The following is a 21,247-nucleotide window of genomic DNA, read 5'->3' as shown; positions in this document are numbered from 1 at the left end:
ACCGGAGGCGAAGACATGAACAGAGAGTGTCTGTGTAAGGAGGGTGGGGTTTTCTTCAAGGGCGATAAAAATGTTTTAGGACTAGATGTAGGTAGTAATTGCACAACATTGTGAATGTACAAAATGCCCATGATTTGTGCACCTTAAAATAGTTAATTTTTTGTGAATTTCAGCTCGATTTTTTAAAAAAAAGTTTGAAAATAACTGTAACTTTCATATTGTCAGTACATTGGTCAGCGCCCCCCATGTGGGCAAATGTGTGATACGTGATTGAATAAATGAATGTGTGAACCTGTCCATGGTCCACAATGCGTTGCTTGCTCAGGCTCCTGTCCACCTCCCCAGCCTCATCATACACTGGGCACCCCTTCTCTCTGCTCTCCAGGCACACTGACCTTTCCCTGGGCTCCCTTAAGTGTTAATCTGCCTCCTGTCCCAGGACCTTTGCACTGTCTCATTTCTCTGTCTGAAGCCGCCCCTCACACCCCTCCCCATTGCACTGGTTCACTTCCCCTCCAACTCCAGCTCTCTGCTGGGCCATCTCTGTCTCCAGGAAAGCCTTCCCTGATCTCTCGACTGGGTCAGTTCCACCTGACACTCTCACAGCATTAAAACTTTCTCTTCAGGTCACTTGCCACCATCACACATTTTCATTTATTTGTGCTCTTCTTCTCCTAACTCTGGCCTCCCCCATTACAATGTAAGTCCGTCAGGACTGAGACACAATGTCAGTGCAGTGGCTAGTGCACCCCAAGCACCGTACGAGGTGCATGTATGTGCTCAGGAAACGTAATGCAAGGAGGGAGGTGAGGAGATGGGAGGAAGGAATAGATCTACCTTTTTCATCTGTTTTCCTTTAGCAATCTACTAGCTCATTATTTCTTAACAAATTGGTTATAGGGAGACCTTTGTATGCACATGTGTGCCAATTCAGGCACAGACATGCAAAACCCCTTAGTTCTTAAAACCCGTTTCTGTGAAGTTCTTCTCCATCCTCAAAGCAGTGTCTCCCAATGCTTGTTGGCAGAAATAAGTTCCAGAGGCAGTGAATGTGATAACACTAAAGATGAAGTGGGAGCTGAACTCTTACTGGTTTTCGGGAAATTGGAGGTCAGATAGCGTGGATGGTACAGGCACCGTCTACACGTATTCTGATTTTTCCCACTGGGGCATACCGTCACTCTTAAACTCATCCCCTCTTCTTTGTCTTCCGGGTCTGCTGCCTTCCCATCCTGCTAGTCTCTCTCCTTCTTCTGCCTTTACCATAAGCCCCTCTGATTTCCCATTTGGGTATTTCTTCCATCATGCTCTGACGGCCTCTCTATTCCTCTTCCTGTACCCTGGTACCTGACAGCAACCTGAGCCAGGATCTCAAAATCTAAAAATGTCGGAAGACGCAGCAATGTTTTCTGCTAACAAATGGCGCTAGAGAATCGTCAATCCCATGAAGAGAAGAGCCATGCAACAAAACTATCCACATGCTGTACCAGAGGAGAAACTAGAAAGAGATGTGACAGGTCTGGGACCTGTCACTGAGAAGGGATTGATGCACAGACCAAAGGTCCACCTTATGTCTCAAAGGATCTAGTCTTTCCAGCGGGTGTGTCCTCATCTCCCTGAAATAATCTATGCTAATTTCTTGATGCAAAATTCATACTGTCTTCCCTGTTGCTAAGCTACCAGCCCAAACATGTTTACTGTGTAAATTTCTCTGGAGGGTGCAGGGCTGCACCCAGGGCTTGAAGCTTGTTGGATGCAAGGTGGTGAAACCACCCAAAGCTCTGGGAAAGGTTCCTGAAGCTGACCAGCAAAGATGCATATGTTGGAGACACTTTTAGCCCACATCTGGGGAAACACAGTGGCTCAAGAAAGATTTTGAGAAGTTTTTTCTGCTCATTTTCAGTCATTGGCTAGAGGTATAAGCTCTGAAGCCAGACTTTCTAAATTTGATTCCCAGCTCTGCCGCTAAATAAGGTACTTAAGTGTTGTGTGTTTTACTTTTCCCATGTGTAAAATGGGAATAATAATTATGCATATTTCATAGGGCTGTTATGAGGATAAAATTAATGTGGTTAAAGAGCTTAGAACAGTGTTTGGCACACAGAACTCAATCAATGTTAGCTCTCCTATCACTGTGATTTATTACTCCGTGGAAATAGATCCATTTGTTGTTTGTTTGTTTATATGAGTAGGAGAACTTACCAGCCAGGAGATCAGCTGAGAAATCAATCCTTTTAAAGGACTGAGAATCCAAGGAAGTCATACCTGACAGCAGCCCAGAATCTAATCGGTCCCAGGAGTGGGGTTAGCAATTCACATTGGCCTCCTGTGATCACTGAAGTACAGGGGAGACCTCGGCAGAGCAGCCAGTGAGAACTGGAGAACGTTCTTTGGGCTGAAGGTGGGGATACTCCTCCTAAGGATTCCCCATGGCCCCCCCGTCACCCCCATCACGGTGGCACTGTAACACCTTCATGGCAACTGCTGGTTTCATTGTCTGTCTCCCCACGTACAAGGGAGAGCATATGTCTGTCTTTTTATTGCTGTATCCCAGTGCCTAGCATGTGCTCATTAACCTTTAATGAATGAACTTTTTAGCTGATGAAATGCAGCCTCTGGGCTCTGATCCATCCTCACTCTGACAAGTCTGTATGTAGACAAGTGATCTGGGAGGATGTTGCTCCCGTCGCCTAAGGAAGAGGAGAACAGACGGGAGGGTTGATCAGACCATGTTAATGTTCTCCAGGTCCTAGTCTGAAGGAGGAGGTGGCTGCAGGAGAAGCAGCAGAAAGCAGACAGGGCCCTGGAGGTGGTATGTAATGGACCACAAAAAAAAGAGGGCCATGTCTCCTGATTACAGCCTCCAGATCCTCCTGGTAATAAAAATACTGGCTTGATACTAAATTAATGTTCACAAACATGATACTGCAACATGACAAATATTAATAAAAATTTTACTGAAGTATAACTACATTCAGAAAAGGACACGAAGCGTAAGTGTAGAGCTGGATGGATTTTCTTTTGTAAAGTGGACACAGCTGTGTCACCAGGACCATGTCAAGAGGTAGAGCTTATAAACAAAAGCCCAGAAGCTCCCCCTACTCTGTCCCAGTCATTACCTGCCCCCAGTAGAAACCCCAGACCTAAATTTTCAATTTGAAAATTTGATTTCAAATCTTGTGGCATCTTAACTGTGTGCATCCCTTTGCACCTTCCCTCTCTTATTCAGTGTTATGCCACCATATGGTGATTTAACTCAAAGTATACATTGATGGGTTATCACGTGCCCAGTATCACACCAGATACTGTCAGGGATACAAGGAAAATGAAACACACTCCGTGATCTTGGAGGGAAAATGACTCCACTCTACATATGTTGTTTGATTAAAGTACAGCATGTATTTATATTATTTCTTAAAAGCTTAGGATTGATCTGTTAGTGTTTGCTATAGTCTGAATGCTTGTGCCCCCCTCCCCTGCAAATTCATATGATGCTATTAGGAGACGGAGCTTGGAGGGGGTGGTTAGGTCATGAGGGCAGAGCCCTAATCATAAATGGGATTAGTGCCCTTAGGAAAGTGGCAGGAGAGAGTACCCTCACCCTTTTCCACCAGGTGAGGTTACAGCCAAAAGTCTAGGAAGCAGGTCCTCACCAGACACTGAATCTGTCTGAGCTTTGACCCTGGGCTTTCCAGCCTCTAGCACCATGAGAAATAAACTGTCATGGTTTGTAAGTGACCCACTCTGTGGTATTTTGAATGAACTAAGACAGTGTTGCGTGAAAAGGCATTTCACTTCTCAACTCTGCTGGAAGGAGGGTAGGGTTTACAGTTGGTAGTAAGTAGCATTGGCAGAGGGGGCTGGGAGATGTGGATAAAGAGGCCTGGGGACCACTGCTGAGGGGCCAGGTGACTTGAATAAAGCCTTTGATCGCATATTAGCTTCAAGGTGACAGCAGCAGGGTTGTTCCAGAAACCTCTGAGATGCACTTGAGAAGACTGATGTAGGGGACAGCAAGGTGAGCACCAGGTGGGGAGAAGACCTGACACTGAAGCGAAAGCTTTCTGAGAACAGGGTCCCCACTCCATGCTAAGTAGGGATTTAGGTTAGCCAAAACGAAGGCTTCCTCTGAAAGGACCCAGAAATGCGGAGAGTGGCAGCCTGTGCAGACAGCGTGGAAAGGAAATTCTAGGGGAAGGAACTAATGGGCCTGGCTGCCGAGCACTGATAGATGCAGCAGCAGCGGTGAAGTGAAGGTGATCACGTGCACACACACATACATGCACACGCGCACACACACACACACACACACACACACACACACACCCATGCACCCTGTTCTGATTCTCTGCTCTGTCTCCTGCTCAAGCCGCCTGGTCGTCACTGCATAATAACCCAGCTTTCAAAGCCGGGCTGAGGACAAGGAAGGCGGTCTGGGGTGATACTGCCGCACTCCAGCGGGCGGCGTAGTAAGACTGAATCCCTCGCATGCAATCCCTAGGGCTGCACGCAGGTTAGGGTGAGAGACTGTGTAAGAAGGCAGGATAAAGGGTCCACAGTGTGCATTTCAAAAAAGCCAAGAAGGACTATGAGTTGAAGCCAGCCAGAGGCACGAACGGTGATGGATGACTGCGGGCTTGCACCCTCTCCCACCTCCCACTCAGCAAAGATTCCGGACGGATTCCTTCAGCTGCCTGGAGAAGCCTGTGGGTACGTCCTCAGAATGTTTGAAAGAGCAGCAAATTAAAGACATAGGACTATAACAGTACATCCAATAAAATCAATCGAGGGAAATGGCTATGTGTGCCTCTTTATTCATTTATTAAATAATAGGATCTAGCTGGAGATTTAATAAGTACTATCATTTAGAATTAGAGAGGATCCTAAATGCTCTTGTGAAGCATCTGCTGCAGCTGTGTTCTGCTCTGAACCTATCTGTGATTTCCCTTGAGGACCAAGTCAGAGCTATTGTCAATATTCCTGTGCTGTGTTGTTTATATTCTTATTTACAGAAAATGCTAAGTTTCAGGTAGATGCTAATAAAAATAAAGATATAATTTTTCCCTCTCCAAGACCATGAACCCCTTGCGTTTTATCTACAGACCCCATGTTGAGGTCTGTGGACCTTAGGTTAAGAACCCCCAGGGGAAAATTCAGAGTCAGTTCTTCTCAAAATCACTACAAACTTCAACTTCAGCCAACCATTCATGGCCAGAAATCAGATTCTGATGGCCTGTTAATCCAAGGAATTTTTCCAGCAACCACAACCAGCGACTTACAGAGACATGGGTGGTCACTCTGTATCCCACAGACATCCCAGTTCTCAGTGGTTGCAGGAATCTAGAACCCTCTTCCCCTCACCCCCAGGCCCTCTCTCTTTAAGGAACATCTTCAGGGAGTCTTTCTTACCTGACTCTCCTCTTTGTCAACGTGCGCCATGCCCATCCCCCTGCTGCCACCTCTAACAACACTTCCTTTACTTTTTTTGAAATGTCAATCATCAATCGTACTGTCTTTTCTGAGTGGACTTTATCTGGGTCAGTAGCTGAATCAGCCAGAGCACAATGGGAGCCAAACCCACACGGTGAGCTCTCACTTCGTCACCCCCATGCTTGCCCAGGTGCCCAAATCCTCGTTGCTGAAATGTTACTGGGATGTGAATGGATGGGTCTCGAGCATCAACAAACGTTTATTGTGCCCCTCCTGAGCAAGCCCTGGGCTGCAAAGGCCTGGTATATGTCTCCATATTTGAAGAAATAATGCAGACAATAATCCCCAACGGCTGGACATGAGGATGCCTTTATTTGTCAACAGTTTCTTATTGGGCACCTCCTAGGTTCCAGACAGAGTAGGTGCAGGGAACAAATATTAGACAAGTAAGCAGATACGAAAAATCACATCCAATTGTTACATGTGCTACAGAAAGAAGGAAGCCATTGGAAAGGAACAGTAAGGAGAAGGCGATGGGGGAGGTTGTTTCGTTGCACGTGGCCATAACCAAAATCCTCCCTGAAGAGGTAAAATTCAAACCAAAAGAGACCTAAAGGATGAGAAGGAGCCATCTGTGTGGAAAGCCAGAGGACAACAGGAGGGGTTGGTGTCAAAACTCCAGGGAAGCTGAAACTTCCCAGGAAGCGGGGAAGTGGCATCATCTGGGCGGGAGAGGCAAACACCTGCCGCATGGAGATGGCTGGGGAGTGGAGTGGAGTAGCTCACAGCATGGACACCAGAACCAGACTAGCGTGGCCAGAATCTGGCTCTAACGCTTCTGCAGCTGTGTGGCCTTGGGCAAGTCACTCACCCTCTCTGAGCCTTAGCTGCTCCATCTTTAACTTGGGATCATCACAGATGTCCTTCATGGTGTTGTTCAATGCATTAAGTGGAGAGCACTTAGCACGGAGCCTGGCACAGAGTATGTGCCATGATGGGTTTTGCTGTGATTTGTTCCAAGATTAGTGAGAAGTTGTGGAGGCTTTTAAGCCAGGGAGAGGCATAATCTAGTTTGTCTTTAACAGATTATTGGCCATTGTGTGGTCTACTAGTCATCAAATCAATAAGTCAAAGAGTTGGAAGGGATCCCAGAGGTCATTTACATCAACACCTTCCCCTGTGGTTCTCTCTGGGAAGGGGAGGGGACGATGCCTGAAAAGCCACCACTGTGAAAGGCAGAAGAATAGCCATCTCTTAATGTGCTGGATCAGGGAGGAGGCCGACAGGCAGCAGGTCACAACTTCTAGAGAAGGGCTAACCCCCCAGCCCCTCCCCAACCCCGTGCCCACAAGCGGGGAGCCCACCACTCCCACTGCAGATGGTTCCAGGCCCACACCCCGCTGCCCAACTGACTCCTGTTCCTGCCAGTGTCAATGTCACTTTTCTTGGATTGCAGGTGCCTCAAGGACAGCAGCCATTTCCTTCCACCCTCACTGTGCAGTGACTGACACAGGCCCCGAGCAACCGGGCCTCAGAGCTTTTGAATAATTCATTGGCACAAGGAAGGTGGAGTCACAGCATTGTGGATGTTCTGCTCCTGGAATTATAGGCTGTATAAGGAATCCAGAGGGGCTTGGGAAGCCACTGTCACCCCCTGCCCCAGGGCCTGCCTTCTTCCAGTCATTCGAGCCAGACTTTTCCTCTCGGGTCTCCAAAGAATATTTTGTACTCCCCACTTTAGAAGTGTGTCCTGGGTTCACAGCCCATGCAGGGCAGTCCTTCCTAACCTGCCCACAGGCCTTCAGGACCCCTTCAGCAGAACTGTACAATGGGGACACCACCCATTTCCTGCCCAAAGAGGCTCCAGGGACAAGCTAACGCATGGGATGAAAGCCCTCGGTCTCCAGGGGCATCTCCAGACACTTCCTGGGGGAGGTCGCAGCACCCCCCTCAGGCTGGCTGGAACTGGCGGCTGCTGGGAGGGCGCGAGGCTCCGCCAGGCCCTCCCATATTCACCTGCCCCCTCCCCAGCGGCCCCGACAGCAGACATCTCCTCTCTGGATGTCGGTGGATTTCCCCCTTCTCAGCTCTGGCAGTGCTTTCCCTACGCCAGCCCACAATACTTCCTCTCTCTTCCCTCTCACAGTTCCCGTTCCTCATCTCCCCAATTCTGCCAGCATCTCATTCTCCACCATTTCTCTCTCAGCCTCCCCTAACCCTCACAGCCCCCTCCTCCAGCCCCTCACAGCCTTTCTCTCTTATTACTCCTCCCAGCCCCATTCCTATCCAAGTCCCCTTTCCCATTCCCCTCTGTGCCCGCCCATTTAGGGCTCGCCGTCCGTTCCTCTCCTGTCCCCCAGCCTCTCTCCCCCAGTCATCGTCTCCGACGCCCCCTGCCCACAGGCCTTCAGGACCCCTCGGCGGGTCGCCAAGTGCGTCCGTGGAACCTACTCCCCGCCGTGCTCCGTCGCGCAAAGAAGAACGACGACCGTTCCCTCCCACTCACTCCCCCGCCGCACCGCCCGGGAGACCCACCCCGGCCCGGCCCGGGGAGGCCGCGAAGCCGCCCCCTCTCACCTGTTGGGCGGACCGGAGCACACCGGGCCTAGCCTTCTCCGGATCCGGGTCCCGGTCCCGCTGCAGCACCCCTTTCTTGGGGTGCATGTGCCGGCACAGGCAGGTGACCCCGCACAGCGCGAGGATGCTGGTGGCCGTGCCCAGCGTGGCGCCCAGCGCGATCACGGGCACGGACAGCACCATGGTGCCGGCTCCCCGGCTCCTGCGCTGGGCTCGTCCCGCCGCCGCGCACCTCCCTGGCCTGGGATCAGGGCGTGCTCGCCGCTCTCCCGCCGCCGGAGGGGCGGGGAGGAAGGGCGGCTCGAGGACGTCAGAGCAGGAGGCTGGACCGGGGGCCGGCTGGTGCGCCCGCGCTCCGCACCGCGTCAACCAGCATCCCTCCCCAGCAGCACGTGACCAGACCCCCCACCCCAACCCAAGCCGGAGCCGGTCAGGTAGGAGGAACCTTAGGGTCGTCTCGGGCCATTCTTCAGGCTTTACGTAGGAGGACACTTGGGTCCAAGAAGGACAGGAGCTCTCCGAGGTCACACTGCGTTAGCGGGCAAACAGGGGCTCAAACCCAGGCCTGCAGCTCCGTCTCGATAGGGGGTCATTTTACCAGACTTCTACCCTTTTGTTCACCCTCTCTGGACAAGGAAGCTGTAAAATCATTCCAGAGCCTTTCAAACACACAAAACTGGAGATTTCCCATTTCCTGAACTTGCCAGGCGTTTACTACCAGGGAGAAGGACGAAAGGGAATTGATGCAGACTGTACCATGTCCTGGTGAGGGTGATTGCAATGGTTCTATTCACATCTGCACCACCTTTAGCCTTGCCCTGGGAGTCTACTTTTATCCCCTAATCAGATTTGCAGATATTCCCATCTTCATCTACAGATGAGGAAGCTGAGGCTCAGAGGGGATGTGGGGCAGCTAGAAAACTCCAGTCATTCTGAACCCAGACTCAGGTTTGCAGAGTCCAAGCCCACATGCCACCCTCAAGGAAAGGACTTATCTTAGAAGGATAAAGAGTATCAAATGCAGCAGCCAGGAGCCCACCCTTTGATTCAGAGAAAGGGAATATGAAAGAAGTGCACTCAGAGTGAGGGGAAATAAGAATTGCAGGCATGAGGAGGACTTAGATCACGAACAGGGATTTCCAGTGTTTTTCATTATGCAAAGTGCTTAATTTAATTCAGCAAGCATTTGCCGTGAGTCGGCTATGCTCTAGGCCTGCTGGACACCTGCGAGGAGGAGCGGAGGTGATTTCATTCAAAACAGGGTTCTCAACTTCCTTGAAGCTGATGACTCCCAAATCTATGTCCATTCCAGCCAGACCTTTTCTGCTGAGCTGCAGACGTGAGGTACCACCTGGTACCTCCCAGTGTTTGTTAGCTACTCCTGTATAATGAAGCACCCATGACTTGGTGGCTTAGAACATTTCTTTTCTTACTTCTCATGTAGTTTGTGGGTTGATTGGGCTCGCCTGGGTGGTTTTCCTGCTCAACACGGTATCTTCTGGGACTACAGTCCACTGGGCTGGAGCATGTAAGATGGCATACCGCATGGCAAGCAGTTGGTGTTATCTGCTACTCAGAACACAGCTGGGCTGTGTACCAGGCACCTGGGTTCTCCTCCACATGGCTGCAGCATCTCCCTGCATGGCAGCCAGGTTCCAAGAGGAAGGAAGCAGAAACTGTCAGTTCTTTAAAGGCCTGGGTCCAACAGTTCTAGAACATCGTTTCTTTGATCAAAGCAATAGTCTCCTTCTAATCCTTTCCTTACAGGGCATCAAAAAAAGATGTTCTGAAATGCAAAGTTGAGCCTGTCACTCACATGCATAAACACTTTCAAAGTTTCTCCAGTAATAAACCCAAGAGCCTCTAGTTGAATCCAAAGTCCTGCCCATCCCTTGAGACTCCTCTCTACACACTTCCCAATATGCCTTGGAGCCCCAGACACCCTCAGGGACATGGGATTCATTCAGTAAATAAATATCTTTAGAGCCTCTATACTATGGGTGCACCTGTCAGTGCACACAGCAGGTGCTCAATAAGTGCTGAAAGGGTGAATGGTTCACAAGGTCATCTCATGGAGGACTTCCAGTGGCTTGAAAGGAATCCCATTTGCTCAATGAGCTCCATTTAATTACACTGCCTCTTCTGCTAGTATTTATTTTGTGCCTGCTGTATGCCAGGCACATTTTCCTACTGAGTTTAATTTGCTGTCAACTGTGGAGAAAAAGGGCCTCATTCTCTGGTGGTAGACTTAGCATTCTCTCTCATAAAAGCTTCCCTGGGAGGTTTCTTGGCTCCCAGGCCTGGCATTGCAAAATGTCCTGGGGAAATAAGAGGTTTAATTAATGCTGTCAATCCATGCCTGAGCTACTCCCCTGGGAGACCCTAAATGCCACCTAATAAGATCTGGGGTGGGGGTGAAGGGAAGGATGAAGAACACTTAATATCAGGCATTGTCTGATGGAGATCAGACATCTGTCATGTGGTCCATTGTTACTATGGTTACTGAGATGTTAGCAGCTGCAGTGACCTTCATTTCTAACGGTAAGAGGGACCCCCCAGCCCAAGAATAACAGCTTGCTTTTTGCCTCTTCCACACACAGTAAACCCATGGCAGATCAAGGATAGACCACGGGAGATTTGAAACCCAGTTAAAGTCATTGGGACTCTAGGTCACCTTGGCTACATCTCATCAAAGATGTGACTTTTGCTTCTTGGTTACTGATACGCAGGCAGCAGCCTTTAATGACAACTCTCTAAGAAAAGGCATTAGTGGGATCCTTTGAAAAATGAGATCATCTCTACTGAGAAAGGCAGTTGACAGAGTCAGCTGAGCGGAACGCTGAGATAGTCTAAGGATGAGGCTTGCAAATAATTGGAATTCTGGGTCCACCAGACTGCCAAGGGCAGACAGAGCAGGATGCTTGGGGTGGGGGGGCTTCTGGAAGGCTGAGGAGTAGATCCCTGAAGGGCCACCAGCCTCTTTATAAAATGCCACCATTGTTCTTTTGTTAGATATTTTACTTGTTGGATGTTGGATGTTGTTGTTTAAATATTCTGAGTAACCACTTTGAATCCTAAGACATGAAAATGCTTTTAACTGGGGGAAAGGACTTCAAATGTAGGAGATATTCTTATTAAGCAAACATAGTGTCTGTGTATCGTGCTAAGCCAGAGGGAGGAAATATACAGGCAGAACAACCGGATTTTAACATCGGGAAGATTTCAGAGATCACCATGTGGAATCCTTTCATTTTACCAAGAAGGAACCTGGGGCCTAGAGCGACTGTGGCTGGCCAAAGGGAAGAAAGAATGGCAGAGCTGGGAAGGTGTTTGTGGTCAGGGTAGATGAGGTTCTACGGCAGTAACAAATAACTTCAAACCTCAGGGACTAACTCAATAAAAGTATATCTTGCTCCTATCACAGTTCAAGGAGAGTCAGGGGACCTGGGTGGGCAGCTCGTCTCCAATCCTTGACTCAGGAATCTGGGCTTTTTCTGTCTTGTGACTCCTTTTCTTCTCGCTATGCAGATGGAGAAAAGAGAGGGGACTGAGGACCACTTGTGATATTTCAGAGTCCATGGCTGGAAACAGTACATAGATTTCATCTCTTTGATTGATCAGAATTTGACAGCATGACATCCCATAACATGAACACAGAGGAGACTGGGAAATGCTTTTGCATAAGCAAAAGGAGTCTTTGCCACAGAAGCCAAAACTTAGGACTTCTTGTCTAGTGCATGTTTGTCTAACTCATTCATTCATTCAACAATTTTTTTTTTTTTTTTTTTTTTTTTTTTTAGTTTCTACCATGTACCAGGCACCATGCTCAGTGACAGAAAAAAGTTAGGGAGCAAAACCAGGTGTGATCCCTCTTGCCATGGAGTTTACATTCCCAAAGGGAAGATAGACGATAATCATTCATCGAACAAATACCTGTGAAATTACAACTGCAATACAGGCTAAGATGGAGAGGTTCAAGGTTGAGATTTGACGTATTCCCAGTCACCAATAAAGGCTTTCCAGAGGAAGTAGCAATCGGACTGAGGTCTAAAAGACTAAAGCTAATCCAGCAAAGAAGGACTGTTCCAGGCAGAGAAACAGTACACACAATGACCCTATGATGGATCTGCACGGTGGGCAGGGGTGGCAGCGTGCTGGCCACCCAGCTCTTGAGGGGAAAGAGGGGATGAGGAATTGATTTTCAGCATTTGTTGATTTCTCTGGTGTCAATACTCCCACCATGGTCGATTTCCAGCTGCCAGCAAATTCCTGAGTATTTACCAGTTAGCTCTGTGAGCTGGTAGGAGCCGCTCCAGCACACAACTGGGAGGAGCTCTGTTTGAGATGAGGCCGAGGAGGGAGGTGGGGACCAGACGGTGCGGCTTGCCAGCCATGATGGACAGGCACTCAGTGTTTGGGGCAGGGCAGCACGATGTGATCAGTTTTGTGGTTGAAAAGACTCCTCTGTCTGAAGTATTGAGAACAGAAGGGACAGGGACAAAGTAGACGCTGGTGGACTAGTGAGGAGGTTGCAGCAGGCATCCAGGACACAGCTGCCAAGCTCCTGTCCCGATATGCATAGCCGTATGACTTGCTGGCATTGTCAACGGCATGAGGAGAGAGCAGATATCGGGGGCTGGTCGGTTTCCCTCTCTACTGCCCCTCACTTTTCAGCTCTGCATTGTTAGTTTGCTCATTTGGTGACTTTGTGGTTCTCCAAGCTGGACCACTGCTAACTGGACACTCCCCAAGCTCTGGGCCCCTCTGACGGCAGGATGTGCAAGAGGAAGCTGCCTGGGATGAGGGGTTGGAGATCCTGGGCCCCTCAGCGGGATGACGCAGGCCCCGGAGGGCAGAAGGACACTGGGAGAGGGCGAGGAGGTAAGGAGTTCAGTAGAGGCCCAGGAGTGAGGCCCACTCCCAGGATTCCTGCTCTGAGCAATTCTGGGGCCACATCATAAGGCAGAAAGGAGAAAGGGGTTGGTTTGGGGGCCCCTGATACAGAAAGCCAAGTTGGTGAAAGGTAGAAAAATATTCTGGAACTGAGCACTTCACAGCATCACCGGAGGACAAGAGATCAGGTGGCCCAGTCTTCTGCATGACCCCAGCCTACCCGGAAGTACAGCTGTGCAGCTGACCAGCAGCTCACCGCAGACACATAACAGAGCCCAGCTAACTACCCAGCTGAGCCTACCAAAGTGCCAACCCACAGAACTAGGAGCAAAATGAAGATTACGAGTCATTTTAAACCACGCACTTTTGGAGTGTTGGCTACGCATGAAGAGCTTCAAGGGTTAAATGATATTCTAGTCTTCACAGGGTGACAGGGAGGTTACGCGGGGCACTGGCACAGGGCCTGGTGCACAGAAGTCATGTAATGAGCAGCTCTGATCGCTATTCCTGGTTCCCAAAGGCACCCTCACCAAGGACTTTCAGCAATGCCTGATGGGAGCGCCAGATCATTAATAATCGTGTAAGAATCAGTCCTGGGGACCTAGCATTTAAGAATGGTAAGGAATAGCTCTCTGATCCAACCTCCACAAAACCAACTTTGCATGATGCCGTGACCTGATGACACCTCCTGGCCAGCAAGGCCCTCTCTCCCTGCCTTCAGCCTCCCTCCTCTTCCAGGCAAGTTATACACTCGCTTAGGTTAGTTGTGTTCATCTCCAAATCTCTTCATGCCAGTTGATCTCATGATTAAATTATATACTTTCATTAATTAATATGTCAACTAATGAGATAGAAGCATGAGGGAGAGTTAGTTCTATGAAAACTAAGGCCAGTACTTTGGAAAGACCCCTGAAGGTAAGTTGCTTTTAGAACTTCTGTTAAAATAGGTAAAAGCAGGTTATCTGCAAACGGGTTGGGAAAAATCACAAAATTCTAGTTTTCTGCTGTCAGATTGCCAGGCAAGGGTACCTAAGCTCTTGCTCCGCTGTACAGAAAGTGAGACAGGATATCCCAGGTGGTGCCTTGTGGTTTGTACAAAAGGAAATGGTGTGAACACTTGTGAAGTGCTTCCTACGTGCCAGACAGGGCTCTGAGCATTTTATCTGTGCTAATATGTTTTAATAAACTTTAAGAAAGATGGCTCAGAGCTCTAATCAGCAAGAGGTTGGAAAAGCAATAAAACTATGATTTATGTAAAATAAAATCCTTAAAATGCATCATTTTTAACTTTTTATGGAAGTATAACCTGTGGGCAGTAAGTTCATAGATCGTAAGTATAACTTAGGGGATTTTTACAAAGTGAATACGCCTCTTCTATCCAGCATCCAGATAAAGAAACAACAGTAGTCACACCCCAGGAATTCTTCTTGCATTGTTTTCCAGGATTCTCCATTTTAACTAGCATTTTCAGATGGGCCGAGGTGCCCTGGTTCCCTTAGACTTAAGCATCCCTGGGATGCTACTCTGGGGCTGGGAAGAGGAGCCACCTGTGCTGTCCCAGGATGGGAGGATGCTGCCACCTGGAGGACATAGGGGGAACGGCCCCTCCTCGCCAGGTCTTCACTCCCTGCATCACCTTCTTCCTCTATGAGGCCTCTCTGTCCGCCTTAGCTAAAACGACGAGTACTCTGCCTTTTGCCTCATCACTCCCTGTCTTACTTTTAATATTATTTCATAGTCCGTATAATTTTCTTTACCTGTCTTATCTGTCTTGTTGATAGCCTGAGTCTCCCTTTTGGAATTAGCCCTTAGGAAGGCAGGGCTATGGTCTGTGCTATCCATTGATGTATCCCCAGCCCTGTAACAATGCCTGGCACATAATGGCATCTCAGTAAGTATGGCGAGTGGACAGAGAGAAGCCCTGCCCGTGTCCCACAGCCTCGAGGCATTGCTGAGCCCTTATGCACAGCCCTTCACATGTCCCTCCACCACCCCACCTGGGCCCTGTTCCCACCCATGGGAGGGCCTGCAACCCCTGGAACTATCTAAACCACTCCACTGGGTGGAGGGGAGTGCGGGAAGCCGTGGCCACCTGGTCTGCATCAGTGTGGGTCAGTGGTCAGGCTGGAAAGGAGTGCCACACGGCAGTCAAGTCAGAGCGCGGCACCAGCCCACCCGGGAGGGTGTCCAGCTCTCACAAGAGAGCCAGCTGGGTGGCCTCTGGCAAAGAACTTTATCTTAGTGAGGCTCAGTTTTTGACATCTCTAAAGGGAGAGAATTAAGTAAAATAATGGGTAGGAAGTGCTTGGCCCAATGCCGGGCACAGGGTCAGCACTGAGTGGTAGGAAATCATTACCTTTGATATGTTAGGGCTGAAAGGAAAACTAGAGGTCATGTGGTCTAGGAGAAGCGTTGTTTATTGTTGTTATTGAAAAACGTTCCCCCACCCCTGCCCCGCAGCAGTTTTACGTGGAAATTTGACTTGTAAACAAAAGCCAAGCTGCTGGAAGAGGGAGCAGGGAGAAGAATCATGCGGGGCCCCTCTCCCCACATTACACAGCAGGCACCTCGAAGGAGCTTCAAAGCTGCTCCAAAGCCCCCATGAAGCCACTGATGGTGGTCGACACCCTCATTTCACATGAAGGTCCAGAGAGTAGAGGGGCCTGACCCTGTAGCTGAGCTGGACTGAGCTTCCAGACCTCATGGGTTCACTTCCAGGGTTCACCCCAGGCTCTCTACTGCCCCCCTTAAACCTTTCACAGGTTTATTTCTTGGCTGGTTAATGAAGGGTCCTAATGAGAGATGATGTCCTTTCCCCTTCTTCAAATCACAGTGGGCTTCCAGGTGGAGGAGGAGCAGGAGGAACTGGGGAGGTGTTCTGGAGGAGAATTAATGGCATATTGAAGAAGAAATCTCAGAGGCAAAGTCAAGTTGGTGAATTTGAGGAGCTCTGTAGGCAAAGCCAGGGTCAGTCTGTGTCACAGAGCAAAGAAGCCAGAGGAGATGTGGGGAGTTATTGTGAAACAGAGTCAATCAGTGAAAAGTGCTTTGAAGTTTCCTAAGTGCTAAATAAATGACAAGATGTTTATTGTCATCAGTATCATCATGACACTTTACATTAATCAACAGACTTGGAAGGGATTCTAATTAGGGGAAGAAGAATTAATACTATGAATAAAACACCATGAATAATAATGACAAAATACCAATTTCTGGGCCCCACCTCTACCAGAGAGGCTGATTTGGGGTCACTGGTGGCCCTAGTGTTGAAGATTAATAAGATCTGTGCCTCACATCACCAATTATAAGGAAAATTCCTTATCATCTTCTGCTCCACTTCTGTTGAGAGTTACAGATTGATTGCTTATAACACTAATTACATTCGAGGTTTTACCTTCAAAATTTGAAATGTTCATAATTAATGAAACTGTCTCAAAGAGGAATGAAGCTGACATCCCCTCTTTTCTATAGCTACGGCAGGAGTGAGTTCTTTCTTTGGCAAATAATCTGAGTTGATATGATGTAAAATTGAGATCATTCATGAGAATAGCAGTCTTGGTTTCCATGCACTATGGAACCTGGTGGATGGGACTGATAACCTCCAAAGAAGACCATCAATTCCTTCCCTTCTGGTAACTGGAGTCTGTTTCCCTCATTTTTGGTGTGGGCTGGCCTTGGTGATTTGCTGGTCAATAGAATGCACAGAAGTGATATTCTGAGACTTCCAAGACTAGGTCATAGGAAACCTTCCAGCTTCTGCCTGGGCCTCTTGGAATGCTCACCGGAGATGCTCCCTCTAGGAGCCCAGCTTCCAAATTCTGGGAAGGCCAAGTGCATGGAGAGTCCATGTGTAAAAAGTCCAGTCAACAGCCTAGCTGAGTTCCCAGCCGGCAGCCCACATGGACTGATTTGTGCGTGAGATGTGTGGGATGTCCAGCTTGGTTGAGCCTTTAGGTGACACAAGCCCCAGCCACTATCTGAATGCAACTGCATGAAGGACTCCAAGTGAGATCTGCCCATCTGAGTCCAATCAACTGCAGAGACATGAGAGAACTACAAAGTATTGTTTTAAGCCACTGAGAATTGGGGTGATGTGTTACATTGCAATAGATAACCAGAACATGCCAATATTCGTGAACCTACTGCCAGTGACAGAGGAATTGAACAAAAGGATCTTATAAAACTCCTGAGATTTCAGAGATATTTGCCCATGTCCTGTGAAAATAACCTTTAAAGAGAAACCTGCAAATTCGGACCAGCCATTTCTCTGGTGACAATGCTGTAGTGGACATCTCTGGACTTGTAAAGAGTATAAATACTTGTAAGATGCTCTGTCAAATCAGGACAGGACTGTTGGACTTTCTCCTTCTCCCACATACCTAATGGGGAAAAAAACACAAGCCCATGACTCTGTGAGAGTTCTTATTTTAATAAATAAATAAAGACTCTTTTGTCTTTTAAATTAACATGGGAAATGTGTATTTTCCAGCAAACTCCTCAGGTGGCACCATGGGGGGATGAGAATGGTGGTCCATGGATCATAAGTTTGAGAAACGTAAGTATGTTGGCTGTGCCTTGGGGGCAGGGCAGGACCCTGAGTTCTTTTTTGTGGTTGTTCTTTTTTGCTCCCCAACACCCCACCAAGTTTCTAGCTCGGTCTTTGCACACCACACCTATACCGGCCTGTGTCTGTCTCGTCTTTTTCTACCTGCCCCTAAGGAAGGTCACCTGGATTCAGGAGAGAATCAAGGTTCAGATCCTCTCTGCTATCCTGTGGGACCCCACCTCGCACTCTTTCCGGAAAGCTCCACCCTCCCTCCACTGCCTGCTAATGCCCCTAGCCTTGACACAATTCTGGGCATCTCACTGTGCTCTCCATCCTCAGTTACCTGCTCCTTAAGAACTTCCTCCACTGACATCAGAGGCTGAGGGGTATGCAGCATGGCCCTGAGCCAGCCGTGTCTCTGCGGGTCTCACACCAGGACCCCCAGCAAAGTCATGTTCCTCTCCTGGCCCCTGATTGCCTGAATCAACCTCATAGGGCTTTTTTTTTTTAAGAAAAATAATATTTATTTTATAGTTAAATAACTTCAATTACTCAGTAATGAGGAATGTGCACCTATTGACACTGTCCAATTTCTTATTCCTCATCTCTTTCTTTTTTTCTTTCAGAATAGCTTTTTAAAGGTATAATTGATATAAAAGAAACTACACATACTTCACGGACTTTTGTAAGGCTTAAATGACTTAACACAAGCGAAGGGCTTGGAACGGCATTTGCTGCATGGAAAGGATCTCGTGAATACTAGCTGTTACCATTATTAATTAGAGTTTCTCTAACTTTCCCACCCAGGCCAGGCCAGAGGAGCCTGAAGAAACAGCCATAAATATGCATATTCTTGGAAGACTCTATAGTTTTACCCTAAAAAAATTATGTGATTTTGCATTCTTATCCACCATAGATTTTTATTGGTCCTGAAATAGAGTGTTTTAATTTAGACCAGGAGGAGAAACACAAATTGGTCTCAGGTTTTCTCTATGGCTTTTGTCCTTGGTGGCCCAGTACTTGAATCTGAAATGTTCACCTTTAAATTGTTCCTGTCTTTCTCTCTGTCTAGTTTGCCCCGAGCTTTCCTGAGATCATTTCCAATGATCTCATCTTAGCTTCCTGACACCACTAGGGTGCAAGTTGGACAAACACAATGCTAGTTCCAGAGTGTGTATGGTCTGGAGTCAGACTGCCTGGGTTCAAATCTCAGCTGTTCCACTTACTAGCTGTGGCGAGTTGCTTCACTTCATTTAAGCCTCAGTTTCCGCATCTGTAATATGGGGTGAGGGTAGTTAATACTGGGATTGTCATGTTGGAAGGAATAAATCAGGTAATCTATGTCCAGGGCCTGGCAACAAAATCACGTTAGCTCTGGTTAGCTGGGGTCCCGATGGCAAACACTGGGACCCAGAACTTGTCTAAGACCCTCTCTGTGGTGAGCCTCATGCTAAATGTATCATGAAGGGTGTGCGTATGTGTGTGCACGTGTGAGTGTGGATGTGTGTCTCCCCATTTCAGTGGTTCCCAACTGGGGGCCCTCCAGGGGACATTTGGTAATGTCTGGAGACATTTTTGGTGGTCACTATTGGGAGAGAGGGAGTGGCTCCTGGCATCTAGTTGGTAAAGGATGGCAATGTTGCTAAATATCCTACCATGCACAGGACTACGCTCATTCTTCAAAAAAAATGATCCAGTCCAGAATGTCAACAGTGCTGAGGTTAAAAAACCCTGTCCGGGTTGGAATATAAGCTCCACAAGGACAGGGTGGCTTCTCTATCCCCTGATGTATCCCCAGACCATAGCAAAGCACTTTGTTCTCAGTAAATCCCTGCTGAATGAATGACTGACATGAATGAATGACAATCAAGGTTCGCAGCAGGTAGAGATGTCTGTGGAGCTGGGTGAGCATGTGGCTTGACTGCAGACCTGTTCCCCTGCCTGAGGAGTCATCAAACCTGGGAGAAAGGGTCCCAAGCCTGGATGAGGGGAGAGGGGTGGGTTAGGGTGAGCTCCGGGATACAGGTCTCTCTAGGGGCTGGCTGGTGGACGGCAAATTCATGCAGTCTACATTAAGCAATCAGACAACTCTTACACAATGGCCATCAAGAGAGATTCCCCTCCATGCCTCCTGGAGGCAGGGTCCTTGGGTGCCCTACATGCCCCTAGGGGACCTTAGACAAGCTATTTTGTCATCAGCAATGTTGAGTGGTCTTGATGGGGGCTGGAGGTGGTGCAAGGGTTGCTTTGCAAAGCACTTAATGCAAATCCTCTGAAATCTGCTGATTCCAGCAATCCCCCTGGTTCTTTTTTTTCTTAGTGATTACTTCCTGCCTGGAAACTGCTAACTCCCAGCATTTGTGCAATTTTGAGAAGACGAGAAGCCACATCAGCAAATTCCAGCAGCCCCCTAACTCTGGCTCTGCCTCCCTCTCATGGAAACAAGCAGGCAGAGGCCTGGGTCCTCTCTGCCCAATATCTCCCTTTCACATCCCTGCTTCTTCGCGCAGAGCAGTGAAACCCAGTACACTGTGAGGGTGCAGGGCAGAGACTAGGGGCGCTGTCCTTAGGAACCACACTTCCACGAGCCTCCTCACCAGTCCACATGACAGTGGCTGACAATGAGGCCTTGGAAGCAGGTCTGAGCATCCTTCCGCCAAGTAAAAACTGAGGGCTTTTCATGCTTGTAATGGGACCTCACTTGAGCTTTTCCAGGGGTGCAGGTCTGGACTGGTACTTCCAGGCTTTAGGTAGTGCAAAGTTAGCTTTGAGATCAAGATATGTATGCATTAAAAACATTTTTGAGTGCTAAATTCAATTTTACTTGAATTCAACAGAAGAAAAAGCAATTGAGGTCATGCTAAACGAATTTCTGAACTTCAGATAAATGCTCTTCTCTACGAGGTGTTAATTTGAAAAATTCTTTTAAGATGAAAGAACAGAGGGTGGAAAAATTAGGAGATCAGAGTCATCATAGGGTTTTTTTTTTAATTCCATGTTTTAATTTTGTTGTTGTTATTGTTTGGGGCAGTAATTAGGTTTACTTACTTATTTTTATTTTTTATTTTTCTTACTTTAACAGAGGTCCTGGGGATTGAACCCATGACCTCATGCATGCTAAGCATGTGCTCTACCACTGAGCTATACGCTTACCCCTTCATGTTCTAATTTGAAGCAGAGGAGACCGATACCCTGCTAAGAAAGAGGAGGAAATTACCACCCTTCATAATGTTCCCATCTTCCTTTCCCACCTCCGAACACTGTTATTATTCACTTTGTCCAAGTTTATAGCATTGACATCTTGTTCTTCCACCACAAGCCTTTTGTGACAGATATTGTTCACCAAATCCTTCACCCTTCTTCCCGCACAGCTGTACTACACCCCCCCCCCCCCCGTGTCCTTTGCAATCAGATGCGCCTGCGCTTTAGATGACGGCCTGTGAGCTGGCGTGCTGTGTGCCAACTTCTAGCCCGTGATAACCGCAGCGGGTGATTCTCTGTCCTCCTTCCCATCCCATTGACTGGACGCCTGTGCTGGCCACTGTGGGGCCGACACCTGAAGCACCAATTAGAGCAGAGCTGCTGCCAACCCGGAAACAACTATTTTGGAATGTATATGATCCAGACGTAAACTTCTAGCATGTTTGAGCCCTTATATATTTTGGCTGTGTTTGTTAAGGTGGTTAACGTGACCTTAACCAATACTTTCGTTCTACAATTCAATGGACACAATAATCACTAGAGTTTTTCCAGTTCTCTGTTTTTTTATTTTGATTGGTCTGTTTTATTCACAAGTGGATT

General features: G+C 48.1%; 1 protein-coding gene across 1 annotated transcript in view; it reads right to left on the bottom strand.

Moving 5' to 3' along the window:
* Positions 1-8,291, bottom strand: part of SYT13 (synaptotagmin 13) — a 36,178-nt gene extending 27,887 nt beyond the window's left edge. The window contains exon 1 of the mRNA XM_011000620.3: positions 8,008-8,291. Within this exon, the coding sequence (XP_010998922.2) occupies positions 8,008-8,190 (183 nt within the window). The 5' untranslated portion in view covers positions 8,191-8,291. The remainder of the gene's footprint in view (positions 1-8,007) is intronic.
* Between the last annotated feature and the right edge of the window lie 12,956 nt (positions 8,292-21,247).

This window comes from Camelus dromedarius, chromosome 12 (genome assembly GCF_036321535.1).
Source record: "Camelus dromedarius isolate mCamDro1 chromosome 12, mCamDro1.pat, whole genome shotgun sequence".
Taxonomy (NCBI): Eukaryota; Metazoa; Chordata; class Mammalia; order Artiodactyla; family Camelidae; genus Camelus; species Camelus dromedarius.
Note: the sequence above shows the minus strand (reverse complement) of the source record. Positions and strands in the feature narration are given on the sequence as shown.